General features: G+C 57.7%; 8 protein-coding genes across 8 annotated transcripts; 4 read left to right on the top strand and 4 right to left on the bottom strand.

The window, feature by feature from the left end:
- Positions 1–82: 82 nt before the first annotated feature.
- ASE1 (uncharacterized protein) lies at positions 83–2,508 on the top strand (the record flags this gene model as incomplete). Its single annotated transcript, XM_060602715.1, has 9 exons — positions 83–370; positions 404–457; positions 493–523; positions 592–1,187; positions 1,221–1,370; positions 1,403–1,783; positions 1,825–1,962; positions 2,002–2,080; positions 2,192–2,508. The coding sequence occupies 9 exons, from the start codon at positions 83–85 to the stop codon at positions 2,506–2,508; spliced, it is 2,034 nt and encodes a 677-aa protein (XP_060459081.1).
- Positions 2,509–2,582: 74 nt separating this feature from the next.
- cms1 (uncharacterized protein) lies at positions 2,583–3,711 on the bottom strand (the record flags this gene model as incomplete). Its single annotated transcript, XM_060602714.1, has 5 exons — positions 2,583–2,749; positions 2,783–3,022; positions 3,071–3,145; positions 3,240–3,384; positions 3,418–3,711. 5 exons carry the CDS (start codon positions 3,709–3,711, stop codon positions 2,583–2,585), a joined length of 921 nt encoding a protein of 306 aa, XP_060459080.1.
- A 179-nt stretch (positions 3,712–3,890) lies between these two features.
- On the top strand, positions 3,891–4,764 carry CcaverHIS019_0602730 (uncharacterized protein; the record flags this gene model as incomplete). Its single annotated transcript, XM_060602713.1, has 2 exons — positions 3,891–4,055; positions 4,090–4,764. The coding sequence occupies 2 exons, from the start codon at positions 3,891–3,893 to the stop codon at positions 4,762–4,764; spliced, it is 840 nt and encodes a 279-aa protein (XP_060459079.1).
- A 142-nt stretch (positions 4,765–4,906) lies between these two features.
- Positions 4,907–6,469, bottom strand: CcaverHIS019_0602720 (uncharacterized protein; the record flags this gene model as incomplete). The annotated part of the gene is made up of 6 exons (XM_060602712.1): positions 4,907–4,999; positions 5,036–5,109; positions 5,152–5,245; positions 5,283–5,379; positions 5,418–5,564; positions 5,601–6,469. The coding sequence occupies 6 exons, from the start codon at positions 6,467–6,469 to the stop codon at positions 4,907–4,909; spliced, it is 1,374 nt and encodes a 457-aa protein (XP_060459078.1).
- Positions 6,470–7,291: 822 nt separating this feature from the next.
- STE18 (uncharacterized protein) lies at positions 7,292–7,652 on the top strand (the record flags this gene model as incomplete). The annotated part of the gene is made up of 4 exons (XM_060602710.1): positions 7,292–7,422; positions 7,455–7,491; positions 7,533–7,608; positions 7,645–7,652. The coding sequence occupies 4 exons, from the start codon at positions 7,292–7,294 to the stop codon at positions 7,650–7,652; spliced, it is 252 nt and encodes an 83-aa protein (XP_060459077.1).
- Positions 7,653–8,155: 503 nt separating this feature from the next.
- CcaverHIS019_0602700 (uncharacterized protein) lies at positions 8,156–9,794 on the top strand (the record flags this gene model as incomplete). The annotated part of the gene is made up of 4 exons (XM_060602709.1): positions 8,156–8,462; positions 8,506–8,624; positions 8,661–8,786; positions 8,847–9,794. 4 exons carry the CDS (start codon positions 8,156–8,158, stop codon positions 9,792–9,794), a joined length of 1,500 nt encoding a protein of 499 aa, XP_060459076.1.
- Positions 9,795–9,937: 143 nt separating this feature from the next.
- On the bottom strand, positions 9,938–10,651 carry CcaverHIS019_0602690 (uncharacterized protein; the record flags this gene model as incomplete). The annotated part of the gene is made up of 3 exons (XM_060602708.1): positions 9,938–10,081; positions 10,228–10,432; positions 10,464–10,651. 3 exons carry the CDS (start codon positions 10,649–10,651, stop codon positions 9,938–9,940), a joined length of 537 nt encoding a protein of 178 aa, XP_060459075.1.
- A 619-nt stretch (positions 10,652–11,270) lies between these two features.
- Positions 11,271–13,041, bottom strand: CcaverHIS019_0602680 (uncharacterized protein; the record flags this gene model as incomplete). Its single annotated transcript, XM_060602707.1, has 4 exons — positions 11,271–11,980; positions 12,017–12,086; positions 12,119–12,702; positions 12,735–13,041. The coding sequence occupies 4 exons, from the start codon at positions 13,039–13,041 to the stop codon at positions 11,271–11,273; spliced, it is 1,671 nt and encodes a 556-aa protein (XP_060459074.1).
- Between the last annotated feature and the right edge of the window lie 1,791 nt (positions 13,042–14,832).

Here is a 14,832-nt window from a genome sequence, read left to right as displayed (position 1 = left end):
AAAGGTCGCCCCTTCCATTCCCACCCATTCCACACCCTATTTACTATTTATCTACTCCATCTCTTCTTGACTTGGACACACAATGGACATGGACGCCTCCGCGTACATAGCCGAGCAAATACCCCTCCTGCGTAGACTGCACGAGCAGCTCGCGCTGCCCGCCACTGCGCTGGCGGACGATACGGCACGCATCGACGCCGCGGTGCGCGCCGCTATTGTCTCTGTCGTACGGGGACGCGAGGACGAGGTCGCGGTCTGGGAGGCGCGGATCGCGGACGGGAAGCGCGCGCTGGCAGGCCTGGCGCGGGCGGTAGGCGAGAAGGGACGGAGCGTCGTCAATGCGAACCGGCAGGATTCTGAACCCTCCAGTGTAGGTCAAAGGTTGAGAAGACGCTGACGCCAGGCTTTGCCGGCACAACATGAACGACTGGTTGAACAGACGGCCGAGCTCGAAGTCGTAAGCTACTGAACGTCCCTCCCAGCTGACACCAGGTCTACAACGAGCGATTGGCGCAGATTGAAGGTGAGTAGCAGGCTCGCCCATCTGGCATGACTTGCGCCATTACGTTCTTAGTCCACTGCTGACTTCAGAACTGCGCTCCCAACTCGAAAAGCTTTCCATCCTCCTTGGATCACCATACGAACCCCCAGCGCCTCTCACACCCATCCCTGGGCTGGCTGTGCCAGCGCGCAAGCCACGGCAGTCGATGGCGGCTGCGTTACCTCCACCTGTCAATCTCGCTCCCACAATCACCAAGCGCGCCTCTGGCCGGCGCACATCCGCTTTCCATGCACCGGCTCCTGAACCGGAACCACCAAAGCTCGAATCCTGGTTCGATGTCGGCGAGGACGTGCAAACCACCCTTGTGGCGGCCCTGGAGAAGGCGTTGGAGGAGCGCGACGTCAGGCTGAGAACTCTGGAGACGACCTTCATCGACCTCATATGGTATCGCGCCGAGCTGGACCTGCCGACTCTCGAGCACTTACCTCCTGAGCTCCGACCACCTGAGAGTGAGGAGGAGCAGCCTGGAATATACCACCGGTACGATACGTATCTCGACCACGTCATCGAGCTTAACCCAGTCAAGGCTGGGTCCTTTGAGGATGAGGAGCAGAGCATTGACGGCATGGAAGAGGTTGAGCCCGAGGTTGGGCTCATCAACTGGGCCGACGCGCTGTTGCAACTCGTGAGCTATCGTGTCTCGTCCAACTAACAGCAGTGGATGGATGAAAAGGAGGCGCGTGACGAGCGGATCCAGGCGCTGTATGAGCGCATCGAGCCGCTATGGGACCGCCTCAAGGTTGAGCAGGAGTACATCCACTCATTTACGGAGCGGAATGTCGGCTCGGGGTTAGAGTCCATCACAGCTGTACGTCTACGCCTTTATAGCTCTGACCGTAGTACGAGGAGGAACTGGATCGGATGCTCGAGAAGCGCAAAGCGAGCCTGTCAACATTTATCATCAACGTGCGCAAGGAGATCGCCGAGCTGCAGAATGCGCTGCTACTCAGTGAAGACGAGAAAGGCCAGTTCGGCGCCTTCATCAACGATGAGTACAGCGAGGAGCTGCTGGAGGAACACGAGGAAGAGGCTGCCCGCCTCCGTGCCCAGCTCGAAACGTCTGGTGTTCACTTGGCTAGAGTCAAGGAGTGGTTGGCGATCAAGGCGGATGAGGAGGAGCTCGAGCGCAGCGCAGCAGACCCAAACCGCTTCAAGAAGCGCGGCACGGCGATGCTGCAAGAGGAGCGGATGCGGAAGCGTGTCGAGAAGCGCAAGCCAAAGGTGGGAAGCATTGCTCTACGCAGCAACAGCGCTGACTCCAGATCGAAGCCGATCTCCTCGCTAGTCTCCCTGCCTGGGAGGAGGAGCACGGGCGGCCGTTCTTGGCGCGTGGGCAGCGCGTCGTTGACATCATCGAGGACGCCATAGCCGCGAAAGAGGCGGCTAGGGAGGCGAAGAAGGTGAGTAGCTACACTGTCACTATCGGTAGCTGACGACAGCGCGCCAAGCTGGGTCTTGGTCCAACGGTGCCGCCAAGGGCGAGGGCGACTCCTGCAGCCGGGAACCGCTCGCAGCCGGGTACGTCGAGAAAGCGCGAGTTGCCAACTCCGTGCCCTACAGGAGCAAGCACGAGCAAGCGTCCACGCGTCTTAGGTTTGGGCGTCCCGTCAGGGTCAACGTCACGCTCAGTGTCTGGGACAACAACTAGATCTGCGACTGGGAGCAGTGCGCGTGGCGTCTCGAGCATGTCCATGAGAAATACGATGCGCCATGTGGACGAGACACCGACTGCCTCGGCCGCACGGCGGTTCGGTGCACCTGCAGGTTCAAGAGCCAACGCCCTCGTGCCTCGTCAGCAAGAACGCGCCGACGTCTTCAAGACGCCCGGTAAGACTCCCGGCCGCACACCCCGCAAGAGCTTCAAGCCGCGACGCAGCATCGCTGGCGGTCTCCTCGCAGGCAGGTTCGCCCTGTCGGAAGCGGACGAGGACGACGACATATTCTAAGCGTTAGAAGGAAGAGAGGTCAGTAGAAACACCAGTGTATTACGAGCTGCATGTACTCTATGCTAGGATGCCAATCAGAAGACTGCGTACTTTGCCGGCTTGAGTGCCTCGCGTGCATCACGGAAGAATGCGCGCCACAGCTCGTCGCGCACCTCTGGCAGCGTGAGTAGCGAGCGCTTCTTGGAATCACGGTGTCCAATATCAAGAAGCACAACGCTCTGGGGAGTCATCTTGAGTGCGCCTAATGTCAGCTAGAGAAATATGCATGACTTACCGTCAGCGAGGAGCTTTGCGACGCGCGCTGGCGTCCCAACAGCAATAGACACCCGCGTCTTGGCGAGGTACTTGACCTGTTCTGCCAACTTGAAGTGTTTGGCAAACAGCTTTGCAACCTCGCCGTTGCGGGGTACACCACGCACAGCACGCACGACATCGGCACACCGTATCCCGCTCAAACTGAGGATGAGGACGCGCGGACATCCCGGCTTGGGCTTCTTGGGTGCATCCTTGAGTGCTAATGTTAGCGAAAGCAGAGAGATGACACAAACCAAGGTCGACTAACCGTCGTTCAGGCGGCCAAGGAGACCGGCGTACTCGCCCTCCCCGGAGAGCGCGACCGGCTGGAGAATGCTCGAGGCTGGTGTCAGCGAGTGTGTGTGGTTGTGTCTTTCTTCTCTCCTCGGCCACAACCTCTGCCTCCGCCCTCAAACCCCACCCACACCCACACTCACCATCCACAGCCACATCGTCAATCTCCATCCCCGTCGCAGCAGGCATAGACGCCCTTACGCTTGACAGCAACAGTGCCGCCACCGCATCCGCATCCAACGTAGCCGGGTCCTCGCTCTCTTTCTCATCGCCATTAGCCGCCGCGCGCTGTCGTCAGCTTTCACTAACAAGGAAACATACCTTGGCAGCGCGCCGCGCCTTATCCTTGTCTCTCCGCCTCTTCTTACGCGCCTTGTCATCCTCTGCTGCATCAACCTGACCCTGCTCCCGCCCCCGTTTCTTTGATACGACCTCATCCTCATCCGTCATCCACCCATCGCCCTCGGGCACATCGCCATCCTCCTCGCCCTCGGGCACATCGCCATCCTCCTCGCCCTCGCCCTCGTGATCCGAGGCGAGCATGCTCTCGTCGAGCTCGAGGCCATCGTCCAAGTCGTCGCCGCCGCCTTCGTGCGCAAGCGGGTGCGCTGCCATTTTTGAGTGAGTTATTGTCTGTGTTTGAGTGGCGATTCCACCTCTTACAAGAAGTCAAGATTTCGCAGAAATTGAGGTTACGTAAAGGATGCTATTAGAACCAACCTGTGGAGGGCCCATTTGAGGTTGTCAACAAATTGGCTTTTGAGGTTAGTTGCCAAACAAAACCACACTTGAGAATGGGGACACAAGGAGACCCAACGCCGCCAAGAGGGACGCTCCTACGCGTCCTGACGCATACCCAGAATGCCAGCGCTCTGGTATTCGGCGCGTTTATGGGCATACATCTTGCTGCGCCCATCGCTGCCGGCGTAGGCGGCACACAGGCCGCCGACAACGTCATGGTACGTTGATGTCTGGCTAGACGTCTCACTCCAGCTTGTTGGGCGTGAATACTACCACTTCCTCGAGCCAATCGCCGTATACCTCCCCCTCGGACTGCATCTTGCTTCGTCGCTCGTCAAGCGCGTCCTCGTCGTCTCGCGGAGTAAGCGGTTCCACATGACTACCCACACTGTGCTCGGATATGTTCTTATCCCCCTTGTTATACCACACCTCATCCTCCACCGCCTGATTCCATCGACCGAGGGACCTCCCATCAACCAACTGTCCCCAAGCGAGATGGGCTACGAGTTTGTCGGGTACGCCTGTGCAACGCGTAAATGGATGACGGCGGGGTATGTCGTCCTCACTGGTGTCGCGCTTTGGCATGGGATCGTCGGCGGCATCAAGGTCTTGCATTGGGCACGGGGACTGTTGCGTCGCTCCGACACTGCGGATTCGGGAGAGAGAGGATCAGAGGACAAGTCGGCCGACTCGAGCAAGACGAACGAGAAGAGCGAGGAGAAGAAGAAGAAGAACAAGAGGAGATTGCGCGTCTCCCAGGCTGAGAGACTGCAGGCTATTCGCACCCTCGTCACCACCACCACTACTGCCGTGTGCGTCGGTCTCGTGCGGCTCACGGCCGACGCCCAGGGTCTGTCCTCGTTCGTTGCCAGCCGGTACGACGCCGTGTTTGCCGCGGCGCCGTGGGCTGCCGTCGGTTTCCGCTAGCCTACCACTGCCGCTGGGTACAGTAGCTTACCAACATACACGGCGGATACATTGCGCGGCCGCGCGCGCAACATGTACAATCAATACTACACACTGCTTTACGAATCTTACATGTACACTCGCACGCCTCGGACAACATCGCCTACCGGCGAGCCTTGATCTTCGTCGACTGCCGTCTGTTCACATTCGCGAGGGCCTCGGCAGAAATCTCGTCGGTGGTTAGGAGCTTCTCCGCCTGGGGTTAGCTGCCATGACCTGCTTGCAAACCCACCTTGTTGCGCAGCGCTTTGGTCTTCTCCTCGAAGCCGGCGTCGAGCAAGCCGAGCTCGGCCTGCTGGCCCGACACTGGCTGTCAACTCAAGCTCTGTATTCCAGCTGGGGACTGACAGATATTCTTAAAGTCTTCGCGTGCGATCTCGATGAGACGGAGCTTCTCCTTTTCGGCGGCGTCTATCTTGTCAAGCTCCACTACGGCCTTCTCCTGCATGTCAGCTGAATCAGACTCGTCCAAAGCTCACCTTAAGCTCAACCGCCTTAGCGAGGGCCTTGGTGGTAAGGTTGAGTAACGCCTCGTGCAGCACCGTCTCGCTGTCGTGCCACGTGTTCAGATGAGCACTGGCGTGAGCTACACTTATCCTTCGGCCTCCACTTACTTGATCATGCTGCCGTTGAGCTTGTCCAGGAGGGGCTGGAACCAGCCCATGACGGCGCTTGTCTCGTCGTCCTGTCTGACCTTGCTGTCGTCTACCACTCTCGTGAGCTGCTTAAGGACGTCATTAATCCGCTCAAAGTCCACCTCTCTGAGAGCGTCAGCCAGGTATAGGTTCTCGACTCACGCTTCAGCAAGTACGTCACTATCGTCGAGGTGATGAACGGCAGGAGCCGGGAGAAGACCAACGACGGTCTCGGTCGGCGCGTCAATTGAGTTGGCGGCGGCAGGCTCAGCCTCAAGTGTCAGGCCAGCGACAGGCTTGTTCACACCGGACGTGAGCCCCTGGTAGAATGCCATCCGCTCCTGCTCCGAAAGGCTCTTGATGTAGTGCTGCAGCATGGCATCGATAGCCTGCCGATCTTGAATTGGATGGTGGGAGGCCTTCTTGGGGGAAGCATGCTCGTGGCGGCCATCGCGGTCGTAGGGGGTCTCATCACGTTCCTCGGTTGAGTTGCTAGACCGGCAGCGGTTGCGAGAGCTTGATTCACGGGGCTGGTACCGATGGCGTTTAGACAGAGACCGCGACTGGCCGCGCATGCGGGTGGTGGTAGGGGTGCGATCGGCCTCCATGTCATACGGGTGGTAGCGACTTGACTCACGAACGGGCTGCTGAGCGATGCTGGTGTGGTCGGGCAACCTTCCTCTCTCCCATCGAGCAGTGTTGCGGTGCGGAACTGGTCCGTTGTCAGTCTCTTGGGAGGTGATGTTCTCATCGACGTGATCGTCTGGATGATCAAAGTCGCGGATGGAGCGAGCGACGTGGGAGTGGAAAGCATTGGTGCGACGTAAGTCTCGCGGACCACGGCGGCCGCCGGGGAAGGTGGTGTTGGAGAAATGGTCACCATCGACAGTGCCGTCGGGGTAGCGGTCTTGGGGGAATGATCGATTGGCGTGGGTATGGAGAAAGGACATGCCGTTGTCTCTCTCCTCGGTGTCAGAGTAAGCGTCCGGGTTGGGGCTGCTATGGGGTGAGCGGTCAGGAGTATGTGACATGACTGTCGTGGGTGTTGAAACCTTGGGCAGTGTCTGTAGGCAGAGATGAGTCAGTGATGGGTAATGGGAGAAAAGGATGCCGAGGAAGGTGAGTGATCGCGTTCAGATAGAATGGTCAGATGAGCGTAGCGGGAGGGAAGGAAAATGAGTCTCGAGGAAGGCTGTTGGAGGGTGCGAGGAACACCAAGTTGACTCAGCCGTCCTACATCAGACAGGTTCTGATACTCGCTCGGCCCTCTGGCTGCGAGTGGTTGGCAACGCAGCCCGTCTGAATGATGGTGACAATGGTGTCGTGGTCAATAAAGTCAACAAATCCACAGTTAGCGTTAGTCACCACCTTGGGCGATGAGACTTGAGTTGGCAGGGAGTAAGGAGACCGAAAGTGAACCACGCCCCCAAATGTTCCCTGGGCTGGGAGCTGAGAGACGAACACCACTCGGACCCTCGGCGCCACCAAACCCTTCAAACTCGTTCCGCCTTAAAGCATCTAGGGTACAAGGGGTGGATGTCACACACGCTGCATGGCCGCTTGGACCTCTTCTTCCGCCACCCAACCAACCTCGGAAGCGGCTGCGGGTGCGGGTGCAGGCGCAGGCGCAGGCGCAGGCGCAGGCGCAGGCGTAGGCGAAGGCGCGACTTTATCCACCCCACTCAAAGCTCAGCGATGACCCCAAGGCAACGCTTGACGCCTTCCCTTCCACTTTGAATCCCAACGACGCTTCTCACAGCTCTCACTTTCGATTCCGTCGCGTCCAACTCATCTCTTCACCTTGCCATCTCATCTTGACACGGCTGACGACCTCTCTCACGACCTCGTTCACAATGGCTGGTAACCGCGTAGTCTCAAAAGTTACGATGCAGGAGCTCAAGTACCGGCGACTCGCCGAGAACAACCTCCGCCTCCGCGATGATCTAAGCCGTCCCCGCGCAATGGTCTCTCTCGCAAGCATCAAGTGAGCCTTTTGCCCGAGTCGACTGACACCAGCCTGATCAACTACTGCTCCGAGACGCGCGACCCTCTCGTGCGTGCCGCATCGCCGTGGACCAACTAGCTGACTCCCAGCTCCCCTCCGTTTGGGGACCACTCGCCAAAGGCGAGGATGCCTTTGCACCTGTCGAGGAAGCGGCGTGCTGCACCGGTGAGCCCCCATTGTCCTCTGGGTACTGACGCCCAGTCCAATAGACTGACGTCGACGTCGATCCATGTCTTGCCCAGCTGGCCAGCCGGATACTATGGCCCTGTTGAATAATTTACGCCCTCTTGCACACATGCATGTACCTCTTCCATGTCTAACTAAAACCTATTGTTAGCTACAGTGTTTGCTACAAGACAAGTTAAAAGGATCTGAAAGGGTTTGGAAGAACAATGGACGAAACCGGATCAAGGCCTTGTTCCCCCTAATGTACTGCTGAGTAGTAAACTGGTCAAAGCGCCACTCCGACATCATTCCCTCACCCAACCCCAAACCCTTTCAGTCGCTTTCCCTGGGTGGTCCAAGTCACATGCATACCCTATCTAACTCGGTATTAATGAGACATGACTAACTTCACAGCTTTTGCCACTCAATCCTTATTCTTGAACCGCTGCCGGTGGAGGTGGTGCACTTAAATCCAAAGGATCACACCCCCTCAACCCTCAACCCTCATCCGTCACTTCGATTCCTCTGCACCACTCACCATTTCATCATGCCCAACCTCCTCGAGTACGACGAAGAGTCCGACGGCAATGACGACCTCTTCGGTTCAGACGACGAAGAACAAGGCGACGACAATATCGACGACATCCTTCCAGACACAAGGAAGCCCCTTGTTCCCCTCAACCACAGCACCTCAACCTCAGTCTTTCTCACCGGACATGCAACGTCCAAACCAGTCAACTCCTCTACACTTGTCACCCCTGACGAGCGCTATCAAGAGCTGGTCTGTCAGCGCGCACGCTTGAGCCCTCCCGTTGACGCTGGCGTCCAGAGCCTCAAGAGCATGGTCATGCGCGGTGAGCGCGATGCTACAAGTCCAAGACTTGGTTAACGCCACAGTTATCTTGCAGAACGCCTCACGCATCGACGACATCGGTGACCTGACGTACAATGAGATGGCCGTCTTCATTGACGAGCTGCCGCGTGCGCAGCTAACCGTGCTGGAGGAGAATTGTCCCGTGAGTGACGACTGTTGTGACAGATACTAACTGCAGCACCTCTTGAAGGACACGGACTGGCTCTGGGAGGGTTTCCTCATCAAGGCGTATCCTTTGTTCTACCCAAAATGCCGCGAGAAGAATGGTCAACCGCGCACAAGCGGCTGGCGCCGCAAGTTTGCTGTAAGTCGTTCTGCTTCAAAGGCATTATCTCTAGGTGCTGGCGACTTTGCTGACCGACAGGAAGCGTTCCAAGAGGCGGAGGAACGTAAGGCCAAAGCTGCCGAGCGCATCAAGCAGAAATACGCAGAGGAAGATAAGGCGCGTCAAGACAAGAAGATCCGAGTGATCGACAACTTTGTCGCGCCCCCCAAAGGCAGGCGGGGAGGGCACACACTCCGCGACGCGCGCGTCGGCAAACAGTCGCAGCCTACCAGCTACATTGCCCAGAAGCAGGTTCGCACGGCCTCGGTGATGAACAGGGCACGCGCCGACATGCACCGGCAACGTGTCGCCCTCACCCATGCCAGTGGTAAATTCGTCCCCTCACCCTCTCGTCCCATTGTCAGTTCGTCAACTAGCGTGTCAGCCGGCTCGCTTGTCCATGGCCCTCTAATAACCCCACGTGTTCCCAAGACGCTGCCGCAGGCCAAGTCTACACCCGAGGCCAACCACTTCCCAGGCTCGCACCGTACCGACCCAGCAGCACGTTCTACCCTCCCCGATCATCTCAAGCCCACACCTACGCCGAAGCAGGAGCGGTTCCGCATCGACGACTACAGGATGACAAAGGCGCCCCCCGTGCGCGACATCCACAAACCCCAGGTCCAGAACTTCAACCCCGACAAGGCCGACAACGGCAAGGCCAAAGTCGACTTCTTCACGCGTCCACAGCCCGCAGGCCAGCCCAAGCGGCCGCTGCCCGGTAACGAGGCGGCCATGCCCAACGGCAAACGGACCCGTACTGACACGCTCGGGGAGGCCCTGACCTTGGCCTCTCCACCATCCGGACCATCCTCCCGTCCACCACCACCCCATCGCAATTCCCCCGCTCCCGGCGACACGCCATCTTTCCTACTCAAGAAGAAAACCAACCGCCACAACGGTCCGCAGCGCGCCGTCACTACTACCCTTGAAGCTGTCAAGCGCTCGGCCGCTAAGCCCGTCAATCGCGTGCCCCGCCGTCGTTAGTCCAGCGACACTGCTTCCTACCAGCTTTCCGTTACATTATGTTGTTATTCCTTGTCGTTGTAACGCTGTCATATAGTGGTTGTACTGTTCACTCTGATGGATTATCATTGCACAATTTTGTTCCTATAACCGGGGGTGGACTCTCACTTGAGACTCGGCCTCCTTGACGGGCTTGGGGTCTCGTCGCTGGAAACCGTGGTATCGGACATGGCGCTCCCTGCACTGGCTTCCTCGTCGGTGCTGGGCCCTGGCAGTCGACTCACGAAGAGGGCGACAAGGAGAATAGGCTAGGTAAGCGACACCAGGAAAGGGACATACGACAGCGGCAGTACTAAACCAGACCGCGTTCCGAATATGGGCCGTATACTCCCCCTCGGTCGCCTTGACTTTTGCGCCTATGACCTGTGATCAGATACGTTGGCAGTAGACTCACCATCACGAAGGCGACGTTGACAGCGAGAGCGAGCACGGCTACGACCGCCGCGACGATATTCATAAAATACGCACTCGACACCACCATTGCGAGTCCGACCAACCCCGCCGCCACGGGATTCACCACCAGAGCAGCGGACGGCATGCCTTCAATGTGGAACGGGAGAGCATACCCGACCGAGGCGCGGGTACAGTGTGTGCTTGTGCTTGTGTGAGCAAGGAGCACAAGAAACTCACCCATTGCTGCGGAAACATAGGCCGAACACGCCCAAGTCGGCAGCCCACTCGCCGTGCTGTTCGAGACGGAGGAGAGCGATCTCGGGGATCGCCAAGACGGAGAGCGTCGTCATGAGGAGGAGGATGAATGCCGCGGCTTGGGTGAGATAGAAGGAGGGACGGATGAGGATATAGACCCGGGGGGTCATGTTTGTCTTGTTGGCGATCTCGGACTCCTCCTCCGCCTCCGCCTCCCCTTTCTCCTCCGCCTCGGCCCCGTCGTCGCCGTGGCCTTGTACGGTCGGCGGCGTGATTTCAACTATCGGCGTCGAGCACTCTTCCGCCGGGGTCTTGTTCCAGCACAACATTAAGAAATGAGAAGGAGTGACAAGTAGTAAGAAGGTGACAAGTAGTAAGAAGGTGACAAGGAAACAAGGGCGATAGGAGAGTAGAAACAAGGAGGATAAATACGTACATGCCATCAACTGGCTCTGTGAGGTTGTCGGATGGGATAGAGGGATGAGGCGGCGAATGGTGGCGGCGCCAAGGTATGTCCAGTCACCCAAAGGACGTTGGGAACAAACACAAACAGTATTCGTGCTGCACCGCAAAAGAGGCCCATGCAGAGGTGGTCGGAGTTGACAACTTGAGGGTGGTTGGCCTGTGCTGCTCCTCAGCACAGACCCGCTGGAAATATAAACCAATTTACATGTCCATGATAATACAGAGTAAAGCAATTCCGATGGGGTGACGCCGCTGCTGTCTTGTTGCATTCAGTTTGTCGAGACCGGTGGCCCATTGAGGCGTCGAGCGCCACGTCGGCCCACTCTAGAGAATGCCTAAGCACTTCTCGATCGTATTCGTTCCCCAGCGAAGGAGCAGCGTCTTGCCGAACCAACGCTGACCCCTCCTGCCGGTGGAAGAGAGCGCAAGGGAGTGGCGCATCATCGAACCAGGGACAAGCGACAGTCCACGCTTGTGGATACGCGCAATACGCAGCCCGTCAGCGTTGGGAAGATGGCGCCAGTCCGAGCCCATGTCAAACACCCAAGAGCGCCACGCCAAAACATCCTCGAGCGGATACTCGGTGAATTCGTGCCGCGGCTCGGGGATGTCGGCCGCGTCAAAGGTGAATGCGCTACCGTTTCGGGTAGTGCACGCGATGCGCTCGCCACACGCCTCGAGAGAGACTATGCCGGGCCAAGCCCCGAACATGACAGTGTACTCGCTCACTGCCTCGGCCTGAATCCGCCTTTGCTCGGGGAAGGCGGGGATCTTGAAAAGGATGTGGAAGGCCTCTTCGTAGTCGTAGATGATGCCCAGGGCCCCGCACTCGCTGGTATAGACGAGATGCGAGCGAGTCGCGACAATGGTGGGGCGGGTAGGCGCGTTTCCAGCCCAGTTAATCACCTGATGAGCCGTATCCCAGATATTGGTGTACGGCCTCTCAGCTGGTGCCATGTTCGGGGTGGCAACCTCGTTACCGAGGGAATGCGAGTAAGGCCGGTCATGGGTGTTTATGATACCGGCCAGCGACGCTCCCAGCGGCGTGAGTGGGATTGTAACATACTCACCCTCCATCGTATAGATGTGGAGATTGAAGTCGTCGGGTATCACCACAAATTTGCCTGCCACGCAGAAGGACTGTCTCAGCTATTGTCACCCACAAAACTTACCTGATGTCTCCGCCCAGCTTCGGGGACTGAAACGATGTGGCGGGCGTCGCGCGTTCCATCCTCGAGGTGCCAGACGTGCACTTCGAGTGGACCCAGCCCTGCGAGCCAGTGCGCATCTGGAGTCCGCTGTGCGAGACGGGCCGGCGTACCGAGCATGGCGATGACCACGCCCTCCTTACCCTCCGAGACGTGGAGGTTGAACCCCCACATCCCATCCACATCGAGCCTGCGGACGAGCTCGAGGCGGCCACCAGGCGCAGGAATGTCGCCAGGCCGAGGAGGCTCCTGGACAGCGCGATACACCTCCAGAGTTGTCGGAGGGGGAAGCGGGTGCTGTCCAAGCCCGTTGCTCGAGCGCAGAGCAATGAAGTAAGCCTGCACCGACCTGATGGCGGTGTACGACGTCTCGAAACTGTGCAGAGTCTTGAGGGAGCTGTCGCACATCAGAGCGACCTTGTCCCTGTCCAGCGCTACAATGGCTCCGACGGTGGGCAACTCGGCGTACGCCGTGGCCTGAAGATCCACTCGGCGCTGGCTCGGTGTCGAGCGATTCCATGTGTCAAGCGCATGGATGTGATCGCGGCCTGCTGTTAAAATTGTAGAACAGTCAACTTACACAGCGTACGCCAAAGCGCTACCTTGATGTTCTCGCCCTTGGCCTCTGCCTCCTCTTTCTGACGGTGAACGAGCTCGCTCGTCGCCGCGATCACGTCGGCGTCCATCCTCCCCTCTGCGTGGGCGCGCCACACTGCTCCATCCGACTGAATGGCTGCCCTCCAGTTCTTGGAGACGCACTCAGCATTCAGCAGTTCACGGACCCCCAGGTGGCGGAGGATGTGGTGGAATGCCGGGGAGAGACTGTAGTCAACCTTCTGGGCGGGCGGCTCGGGGGCCCATGCCGTGTTCATCCAGTCGTACGTCATTTTGAGGGTGGTAGGAATGAGGTGAGAGGTGCTGTTACTACGAGTCTAGAGGTGACAGGTGGCAAGGGCAGAGTGGTGAAGAGACAAGTGAGCTGGAGCAAGGCTTTTTAAGTCATCGTGGCTTGACTGGGGGGGCGGCGAAATGTGAGGAATTGTACAGTGGATGTGTAGGGGACTTCTCGGAGTCGATGTCTCGGACTTCATGACTCGAATGCTCTCTGGGATGATGTCTCGGATGGGTTTTTCGGAGTCTCGGTGAGACCTGATTTGAGATCAATTGTACGCACTCGTGTGACGACGAATGATCTAGCTTGAGCAGTCCTCAGCTGCGACATTCATTGTTGGTGTGTCGTCTCGAACCGGATGTCAGTTGTGAGAGGAAGGCACAGGGAGCCTTGAGAATCAGTGAGACATATGAGATTGCTCGCACACAGCTGAGGCTGGATCTGAGGGCCGAGGGCCAATGGTGAGACAAGGTGACCAGCGGTACGGCCGGTACAAGGCTATCAATTCAAGATCAACTCACCGAGAGCATCGAGTGATTCAGTACAATGCATTGAAAACAATTTCGTCTTGGTCACGCCGTTAGCCTCCCATGGAATTGTTAGGTGACTAGTAGCGGGTACTACGCGTCTTGCTTATGTCGGGAACATGACTCAGTTGAGGTTCTTGCTGTGAGACGTTTGGAGATTGGACGTTTGGAAATAGGAAAGTTGTCATGTCACCGCGTTATTCCACTCTCACTGCCCGATTCAGATCTGAGTCCAAACAATCCTTGGCCGCCGTTTGACACTAAATTCCAATACACGATTCATCAAGACAGGCATTGTACGCCACAGCTCCAACCTCGGCTCTGTGTCGAGTAGCCGGTCCACAGTTGGACAATTGCATTCCAACTGATAAACCGTGATATCTCCAACATGGCCCAGAGGGCATTCAGAACCTGTCTGGCGAGTAGACAGATCTGTCCCCCAACATAACCCTTCGCGAAACATGAAAGACACCAAGGGTCGCGTGGCGAAATGGCATCGCGTCTGACTACGATTACTGTCTTCCGCACATCGTGCATCAGGAGATCGCGGGTTCGACCCCCGTCGTGACCTTGGATTATCTTTTGACATCCTTGCATCGAATATCTTTTAGGATGGTGTGGACCAAGAGGGTGAGAGAGCATTGCTGATGTGAAGGAGATGTTGATGATCGCCTGTCATGCTCTACTTCTAGGTGCCTGGGTTGCTTCCCAAAGGAAGTTCTGATATTCTGGATCGGATATCCTCCCACCCACAGGTGTGGGGCCCGACTTTGTTCCTCCAATCTCCCGGCCTTGTTCGGCGTGGCTTTGTTGACCAACTGCGTCATGACACGTCTCTGACCCTCTGACCCGTGCAGACGGGTGTCACGGCCCCATTCTCCTCCATCTGGCCGCCCATGTTCTCCATGCTGTCCGCGACTGCCGCAGGACCGTTACACGGTCCACGCATGCTCCGCCATGTACAAGCTGAACCAAAGACGCGAGCTGCTCTCTGGCTCTGCAGCTTGAGTCTGTACCCGATAGTAGGGAAGACGGGGATGCCAGCGACAATGAGCTAATGCTGGGCCTGAGCGACTCCAGACACATTGTTTGGAATATCGAGTGATCTTGAGCCTGTAGCTGTGGAATACATGAGGTGTCCAGTACAGCAGCTACTGTCCTAGTTGAATTAGTTGAATAACGTTTTAACGGTCTTTGTCGACCACATGGCGAACAAAGGAGTGGAGACCCCATACCGGGCGGTCTCGGTGAGACTGCTG

This window comes from Cutaneotrichosporon cavernicola, assembly GCF_030864355.1.
Source record: "Cutaneotrichosporon cavernicola HIS019 DNA, chromosome: 6".
Taxonomy (NCBI): Eukaryota; Fungi; Basidiomycota; class Tremellomycetes; order Trichosporonales; family Trichosporonaceae; genus Cutaneotrichosporon; species Cutaneotrichosporon cavernicola.
This window is presented reverse-complemented; position numbering and strand designations above follow the sequence as displayed.